Source organism: Aplosporella prunicola, assembly GCF_010093885.1.
Source record: "Aplosporella prunicola CBS 121167 unplaced genomic scaffold K452scaffold_5, whole genome shotgun sequence".
NCBI lineage: Eukaryota > Fungi > Ascomycota > Dothideomycetes > Botryosphaeriales > Aplosporellaceae > Aplosporella > Aplosporella prunicola.
Window position 1 is genome coordinate 1,073,046 of NW_022983533.1, and position 8,119 is coordinate 1,081,164.

The window sequence follows — 8,119 nt, forward strand, 5'->3', positions numbered from 1 at the left end:
AAACTGTCTTATAAACGTCACAACGCCCCCGACCAGCCTCTTCCGTCGATCTGAGCCTCGTCATTGATTTCTCCGCATCCTCGACAGGAACGAGCTATGCCGAGCCTGCTCAAGCTTCTGATACGGGCCGGGGTGGCAGCTGTTTAGCCTGTTGTCGTACGGCGACTTTGTCATCACGCTGCATTCTCGTCCCGAGGCTCTCCGCTGCACGACATCATAGGACCAGTCTAAACGGTAAGTTCGACCGGTGATGGCGTGTGAATGTATGACCGGAATATGCCATCCGTGCCTGCAATGGCACTGCGTGAAGGCTTGAGAGGCGTAAATAAAAGGCGGGGAAGCCATTGAGCCGTTGTCCGTCGAGCCGTGTCGTCGTTGTCTACTCCGCCGGGACTCAATTGCTCGTGAGACCATCTCATTGCCCGTCAGTATGCGTGTCTCAACTCCAGGCAATTCGGTGCTTGCTGCGTTGCTGCCCTTAGCGGCAGCGCTCCCGCCTGGGGGGAACCGTACCAGCAACAATTCATGGAACCTCAAGAACTTCAAGAGCTTGGTTGCGTTCGGAGACAGCTACACCGACGAGGGCAGATTGAGTTACTTTGGCACACACAACGGGACCGCGCCGCCCGCGGGCTGGGTCGAGCCAGTGGTGAGTGAGCGTTCAGCAAGACGCCCAGCAATCCAAGCCGCCTCCACCTAACCGCGCAAAACAGGGCAACTCGACCTCGACGGGGGGCTACATCTGGCCGCGCTACGTCGCCGACTACACGGGTGCCAACGTATACAACTACGCCGTCAGCGGCGCGACGTGCTCCAACGCCATCATCTCGCGCATCTGGGACGGCATCAACGCGCCCTTCCCGGACGTAGCAGGGTACGAGGTGCCGGCCTTCCTGGCCGACAAAGCGCTCCCAGGCTTCCTCGAGCTGCCCGCCGATGAAACGGTCTTCAGCCTCTGGATCGGCACCAATGACATCGGCAGCAATGCGTTTCTGACGGACAGCCAGCCAGCCGGCCTCACGCTGTCCGACTACCTGGACTGCGTGTACGCGCAGCTGGACCGGCTCTACGCGGCCGGCGCTCGCTTCTTCGTCCTCATGAACCTGGTCCCGCTGCAGCTGAGCCCGCTCTACGCCCTCGAGGCTAATGGCGGCGTCGGCGGATACCAGAATACGACTGAGACGAGCTTCCGCATGTGGGAGCAGGTCGTGCTGACGAATGATGTGTATGAGTACCGTACGCCGTATGAGTTCCTGCTCAAGAAACGCTATCCCGGCGCGCATGTCGCGCTGTTTGATATGTACAGTTTGGTGCGTTCGCAACCCTTCCCCTTTACTTCCCCCCACCCCTTTCTCCCCCTTACACGCACAACATCCACCCCTAACGCTCCTCACAGGTCAACGACATGTACGCCCACCCCAGCGCCTACTTCAACGGCACGGCGCCCCTGAACGTCACGGGCTGGATCAACCACGACGGCGCGACGCTGCCGCCGCAGCAGCGCGACAGCTTCCTCTGGTACGACTCGCTGCACCCGTCGGAGCAGGCGGACCGGGTGTTTGCGCGCGAGTTTGTGGGCGTGGTGGCGGGGGAGAGTCGGTGGGCGAGCTATTGGTAGGATGTTGTGGGGAGAGGGGCTGTCACTGTTGTTCTGCCTTATCGGGGATTTTACTCGCTGTTTTCTTCCGTACTAGGTAGGTAGTTACGTGGGTAGCTAGCTACCTAATCAGGCACTTAAGCAGGCACGTCTGCCCGAAGCGTGCAGGCGTAATACCACACACACATCGTCCCACAACCTTCCCTAACAACGCGTTCTCGTCCCTCCCGACCCTCTCATCCTGAGCCCCATCTCTCCCGACCCGAACCCAATACATCCGCACCCGCGCCCCGACCCGCATTGCAATGCAACGGCGGCTAGCGCCTTTCCAGCGCACATGCACACGACCATGCACATGGCATGCACGAAAAGCGTTGGCGTTGGCGTTGGCGTTGGCGTTTGTTCGGAAACTGGAACGGCTAGGTGATTGGTTATGAATGAATGGATGGATGTGGCTGATTGGTTCTGGTGGTGTTTGTGCATGCATGCTAGGTAGGTGTGTGTGTGTGTGTGTGTGTGTGTGACGTACGTGTTGGGCAGGAGGGAATGGGGGAGGGGAGCGGTGTGGGTTGCTTGGGTTAGGTTAGTACCTAGTTCGCGCTATGCGAGGGCTAGGACTGAGGAGTACGATAGGTAGGTAAATAAGTAAGAGAATGGTGAGGTCTGGTGACTGGTGGGCGTGAGTGGGGATTCGTGTGTTTGTTTGTTTGTTTAGATATTTCTGTTCCCTGGCAGGATAGATAGATGTATGTGTGAAAAGTAGGTAGGTATGCATGTAGGTAGGAAAGTGGCTGGCCTGGCCTGCAGACCGACTGATTTCCTACCTCCTGTGAAAAAGGCAGGCTTAGTGGTGCTAAGTGGTGCCTAGTACCTACCTAGTGCTAGACTAGGTTCAACTACAGAAGTAAGTGCGAATGGGCTGCGCGCCCGGGTATCTACGGTAGGTCAACAACAACAACAACAACAACAACAACAACTCCATATCAGCACATCAGCACATCACCCCCTCCCCCACCTACTCTCCCGCCCCCGCTCCCGCCCCCAACCAAGCCCAAACAACCGCAACCCTTCCACTCTCCCTTGGGGCCAACTCATCAAACGCGCCCGGACTGACATCGATATCCGTCGCCGCACAGCCAACACAGCGATCCACGACCGTGAGATCGACGCTGCGGTTTGCGTGCAAGCCTTCGTGGTACCGCCGCGCGCGAATCTTGCGGTTGCAGAGGGGGTTTGCGTTGGGGTTTCCACCAACGCCAGCGTTGGCGCCTGCGGCGTCGAAGACTTGCTGCGAGATGGACACGATAAGGTCCTTGTCGGAGCTGTCGATGCCACATGCCCCGAGGCCGGGCCCGTAGTACGTCAGGTCGCCCGTGTGGGGCGTGCTGGAGGTCGGGAGGGGCAGGTTTTGGGCGTGCCTGGTTGGGGCGTTAGAGGAGGGAATTGCATTGTTGTTGTTGTTGTTGTTGTTGTTGTTGTTGTTGTTGTTGTTGTTGTTGTCGTCGTCGTCATTATTATCAAGTAGTAAATACAGTAAACACATACCGCGAGTTCCGCCCCACAGTAAGCCCGACCGCCAACCCCACGACGAGGCCAACAAGCACGAGCAGTGCGCCCGCGCCTAGCAGCAGTTGGGCGCGCCTGTTGGTGCGGAGGTTGGTACAGGAATAGCGCTGGTGGTGGTTGTGGGCGGGGGCCGGGAGCAGCGCGCGCAGCTTCGCGCTGAGCCCCGGTTTGTGTGCCGTTGCGCCATTGGCTGGGATCTCCCAGTCGGGGAGCTGCGTCTTGGGCACTGCTGGTGTTGGTGGTGCGGCCATTGAATTGATTAGAGGTGGGGATCGCGTGATCGGCGCGCGTACTGGGCGGCGCGATGGCGCTGTTGGTGTTGTTGGTGTTGTGGGGAAACGACAGACTAAATGGATGGATGGATGTACGAGAGAGCGAATGAATGACGGAGCTGTTAGAGCAGTGGGAGCGAGTGAAACAAGGGCTCAGAGAGCCATTGGCGCGGAGAGAGACGTTGATGAGAGAGTCAGGGACCGCGCGCTGGCTGGGACCGACACGCCTCCGCCTCCGGGGCCGCACTTTATTTCGAGCTTGTTGGGCTTAGCGTCTGTGCGGGCCCGCTTTGCCTTCTGAATCACCTCCAAACTGTCTCAAACGCTGTATACTTTCAACCTAAACAACAACTTAAACAATCAATGTCTCCGCAACACAAAGTAAGTGTATCTAAAACTGTCTCTGTAGACGGGGCGCTGTGTGCAGTCGCTCCGCCTGCCGCATCCGTGCGCACTGCGAAGTACGGCCTGCGAGATACCTTAATTCACTTGACTACGACTCGCGGTCGTTTGCGCGTAGTTGGTTATGGTAGTCCCAGCTACGCGGCGAGGTGTTGATGGGGTGTGACAACTCCAAATCTAAGTCTTTTCTACACCTGCTTCTCGAAGTATCCACACCTTTACACCATAAGCCATAAGAGCAATAGCAAAGACAGTCCGATATCTACGCAGCATTGACTTGTCATAACCCTCTTCTCTTTATACCGGACAAGGCGTGCAAACGGCCGCGCGGAACCCAGCCAGTAAATACCCACAACCACCTTCTCAGCACCACGAGCTTAACCACCAGAGGAGCACAAAGTTAGTTCATCCCATCCCTACCCATCCAGCTGGTCGGCTGGCTGCTGTATGAAAACGTCGTCCAAACGGCGCGCCATGTGCATTTTACTTTGTCCGCACGCGCTGCGCCCATCCGTCCGTTTACAAACGCCCGCTGTCACAGACTCATAGATAAAGCTTCCGTGCTCCCCTCTGCTCTCTTGTGGATTTATTTTCTTCTGACGACGATTTGGATTTCTCTTTTCCTTTGCGTCTTTACGTCCGACTCCAGTCTCCGAACGTCATACCAACCCGTTATATCCTAAACGCAAGAATATCCCTACTTTTTTAAGCTATGAAACCCGGCAAGCCTTCACCAACCTCCCCGCTGAGGATGGAGGGAAACGAAACCAATCTACAACCCCAAAACAAAGCCGAATTCAAACGGACTGTCTCCCCTTCTGCGTCAAGGCGCCATCTCCAGATCACTACCACCACTACAACGACAACAAACAGCCACAACAACGCCAACGAAAACGACAACGACAACCCCACCACCAATACTACCACCCAGCAGACCTCCCCCCCGCCATCATCATCGCCATCGCCAACGCAGCCACCACCCCCGCCCTCACCCTCGCTTTCATCCTCATCCTCATCCACCTCTTCGCACCCAGACGCAGACACAAACCCATACACAGACCTCTCCCCCCTCATCCGCCCCCTCTCGCTCTCCCTCTCGCTCATCACAGCACTGCGGCGACCTTCCACCACCTCCATATCCCCTTCTTCGTCCTGCTACTCCTCCTCGTCCTACTATTCCAACTCCGACCCCAACGCCGACGAAAACAAGTCGACGTCGCCGTCCTCGCTCTACTCTACTAGCTCTTCCTTCGCGGATGTGGATGTGGATGTTGATGTTGATGTTGATGTTGACGCGGGGACTGATGCGGGGACTGCACTTGAGGGTATGGCGGGGGTGTTGGGTTTGGGTTTGGGGTTGGATGGGGGTTTCGATGCGGCTTCCCCTTCGACGTCGCGTTCAGCATCCCCTTCTATTTCGCAGTCAGCATCGCCTCCTACAGCGTCTTCGACCGCGCCTTCGTCCTCGCCTCCGTCCTCGCCTCCATCATCACACCCCCCACCCTCCCCGCTTACAAGAGCCTCAGAGCAAGCCACAACCACAACCACACCAGCACCATCAGTATCCCCCCCCCTCTCACCTTGCCCCTTCCCCTCGCACACAACCCCTCCAAAAACAGCTATAAAATCAGAGCAAGAGCAAGACTCCGCAGCCGAAACAGACACAGCCACCGACATCGAAACCCTCAGCGCCCGCTACCACGCCACGCTATCGACCTTCCTGGCCGCGAGCGCGCACCGAGGCACCCTGTGCGCGCTGCCGAGTCTGCGGCAGAGCGTGGCGGGGCTGGAGAGGGGGGTTGTGGTTTTGGTTGAGCGGGGGAGGGGGAGGGGGAGGGGGTTGGGGGGCGGGCGGGAAGGCGGGCGGGAGGGAATGGTGGGGGTGGATGGTGCTGGGGAAAGGGGGGAGGGAGGAAGAAGGTGGGAGGGAGATAGGGTGGAGTTGGGGGGAGGGGGGTTTGATGAGGGGGAGAGTGAGGAGGACGGGGAGGGTGAGGGGGAGGAGGAGTGAGCGTGACGTTGAAGTGGCGTTGAAGCGGCGTTGAAGGGGAGTGGGGGGCGTTAGATGAGGGGGTTGGTGGTGAGGTGGTCTGGGGTAGAGAGCAGGGCATGATGCGGCGGTGGGAGGGAGTAAGAGGGCGGAAAAGGAAAAGAAAGAGAAGAAGAAGGAAGCGGAAGAGGAGGAGGTGGATAAAGATGAGGGAGTACATAGGTTGGCAGTGACGGCGTACAGGAGCCAACCACAACTTCAACCTCATCTAGCTCTCACCTGCCTGTTCCGAGTCAAACTAAAGCCGCACATACCTTTACCTACTCGTACGCACAAGTTTCCGAAACTAGAAGTGCCAGGAATCAAGCATACTGTCCCGAGAGCCTAGCAAAAAGTTTGTTCTCTCTGCTGCATAAAGGGATAAGAGTGCAGCTTTTCCGACACTCTTTACTGCTATAGGTATCAAGGACTGATGCACCTGGTTTGGGGGTTTAAAGAGACGTCACTGCGGAGGCAGATTGTTAATATCTTATGCTGTATATATCACGTCAATGGGCAAAGCTTCCTTCGCGTATATCGCAGCGGGTGGGAGAGTGCTGAGCCTTGACTTTCATAGGTTAGATAGAGACTACGGCTTCTTGAATCACTACTACTTCTCTCTCTCTCTCTCTCTCTCTCTCTTACGCTTAAGACTCAATATTCTCTTTCGGTGCACGACAGTCTTTATAGTCTTAGGTACAAGGCTCATGTCTTTACTGTAGCGTGTAAGGGGTGTGAAGAGTTGGTTTCGATGACTATAAATCTGTTGCCTGCGGCGCTGTTAGGAGGTCTTATCTTGCGTGTGGGGGAAGGCTAGGCTGGGCAGGGGGTGGTCTTGGAGTAGGACCGTCCTGTAAATAAGTATATAGGAACTTAGGGCCTAAAATCGTGGCGAAATAGATGTTTGAATATACATATTTATTACAAAAAGGCGGATATTCTGGCTATAATTAGACTTCATCAGCAGTGCATAAATCGCATAGTTTGAATCTACCACAACAGTTTGTACACAATAACTCTAAGCTTTGTATAGACTAGACACTTTTGCCAGTTCCACCGTGCTACTCGAGGGCTCAGAGAACCCATATAAATTGCAAAGTGCACGCCGGTCAAAGGTCGGTGAGCGATACCTTTCTCTATCAGATACATGAACATAATGGTTGCTTATAGTTAACTGGCGTATGAAAAGTGGTGGTTCTGTCTTTCCGCTCCTGTGTAGATGCGCATCGTTGACGATTGCTGAAACCCCAGTCCACGTCCGTGTGATGATGAAAGCTATCTTCGCTTCTAGATACAGGTGTGCGTTTCTTTAACGGACAAGAGCTGTCCTTCTTAGCGTCGAGGACCCATTGGGCCCAGCCCAGTCCGCCTTCAGTAATCCGGCCAACAGGAGGCTCGCGTTTGAAAAGAAGCCATTCGGAGACGGGGCCCAGGTTCTTTGGAGGTTCTCGCGCCAGCGCGTCCTCGAGATGTATACAACGTGGTGGCAGGCGACACGCGCGCACTGTCTTGTAGAAATCACAGGCTCGGGGTGAGAGCCCATCCACTGACTGACCTAACCAGCACAGTCAAAATACAGCTTTTGGGCATTTTGTAACTGGCGTGACGGACCTCCACGTCTTAGGTACAAACATGTGGGTGATACGAGCATGCGGGCTTGTTGTTCGGTTGCCTACGAATGTTTTCTTGGCTAGGTATCTAGTCTATGCCAAAGCGGTGGAGCCGTCTTGAATACGTAGGATATGCTCGCCGTTCCGCTAATGCCGTTTAAAGTCTCGCATAACTAGGCATCGAGGCATATAAGTGTTCATTGTCTACCTGCTAAGATTGGAAAGGGGGCGAAGGTGGAAGCAAAGAGGTGTGATGAACGCAGAGAAGTATGATGTAGGACATTGGCAATTGTTGTGTCTACTTGTAGTGACTCTCGATGTATATGTACTTACTCTCTACTACTATACGTAGTACAAGCGTTGGAACAGGCGGAGCTGCACGTCGGTGTGCTGTCCTGCACTTCTCCATCTAACTCATACCTCGTCATATTTCATATATTCAGTTTGTTCTTTTTCAAGCTGCAAATTCCGCAGTTCAGTTCTTGACGGCTTCATCATCATTGTCATCGTCTTCTTTCCACATACCGCCCGCCGAGATCCCAGCTGCGCAGCATGAGGGAGAAGAGAAAGAGAAAGAGAAAGAAAGAAAGAAAGAAAGAAAGAAAGAAAGAAAGAAAGAAAGAAAGAAAGAAAGAAAGAAAGA

The 8,119-nt window shown here is 55.2% G+C and overlaps 4 protein-coding genes across 4 annotated transcripts in view; 2 read left to right on the forward strand and 2 right to left on the reverse strand.

Annotated features, from left to right (window-relative positions):
* Positions 1-430: 430 nt before the first annotated feature.
* Positions 431-1,618, forward strand: K452DRAFT_295761 (carbohydrate esterase family 16 protein; the record flags this gene model as incomplete). Its single annotated transcript, XM_033541853.1, has 3 exons — positions 431-649; positions 714-1,310; positions 1,397-1,618. The coding sequence occupies 3 exons, from the start codon at positions 431-433 to the stop codon at positions 1,616-1,618; spliced, it is 1,038 nt and encodes a 345-aa protein (XP_033400944.1).
* Positions 1,619-2,117: 499 nt separating this feature from the next.
* Positions 2,118-3,637, reverse strand: K452DRAFT_284630 (uncharacterized protein). The gene is made up of 2 exons (XM_033539975.1): positions 3,143-3,637; positions 2,118-3,015 (listed from the first exon to the last, which is right to left on the reverse strand). Exons 1-2 carry the CDS (start codon positions 3,412-3,414, stop codon positions 2,613-2,615), a joined length of 675 nt encoding a protein of 224 aa, XP_033400945.1. The 5' UTR covers positions 3,415-3,637; the 3' UTR covers positions 2,118-2,612.
* Positions 3,638-4,549: 912 nt separating this feature from the next.
* Positions 4,550-5,848, forward strand: K452DRAFT_306148 (uncharacterized protein; the record flags this gene model as incomplete). Its single annotated transcript, XM_033542960.1, has 1 exon — positions 4,550-5,848. The coding sequence occupies one exon, from the start codon at positions 4,550-4,552 to the stop codon at positions 5,846-5,848; it is 1,299 nt and encodes a 432-aa protein (XP_033400946.1).
* A 2,055-nt stretch (positions 5,849-7,903) lies between these two features.
* The window catches only part of K452DRAFT_136893 (uncharacterized protein), an 877-nt gene continuing 661 nt past the window's right edge, over positions 7,904-8,119 (reverse strand). The window contains exon 3 of the mRNA XM_033535342.1: positions 7,904-8,072. Within this exon, the coding sequence (XP_033400947.1) occupies positions 7,980-8,072 (93 nt within the window). The 3' untranslated portion in view covers positions 7,904-7,979. The remainder of the gene's footprint in view (positions 8,073-8,119) is intronic.

What these genes read in the sequence shown, in the direction of transcription:
- K452DRAFT_284630 (XM_033539975.1), bottom strand. Translation starts at nt 3,414, where the DNA reads ATGGCCGCACCACCAACACCAGCAGTGCCCAAGACGCAGCTCCCCGAC. An exon ending in ACTGTGGGGCGGAACTCGCG is followed by an intron (nt 3,016 to 3,142) that starts GTATGTGTTTAC and finishes CGCCCCAACCAG; the next exon opens with GCACGCCCAAAACCTGCCCC.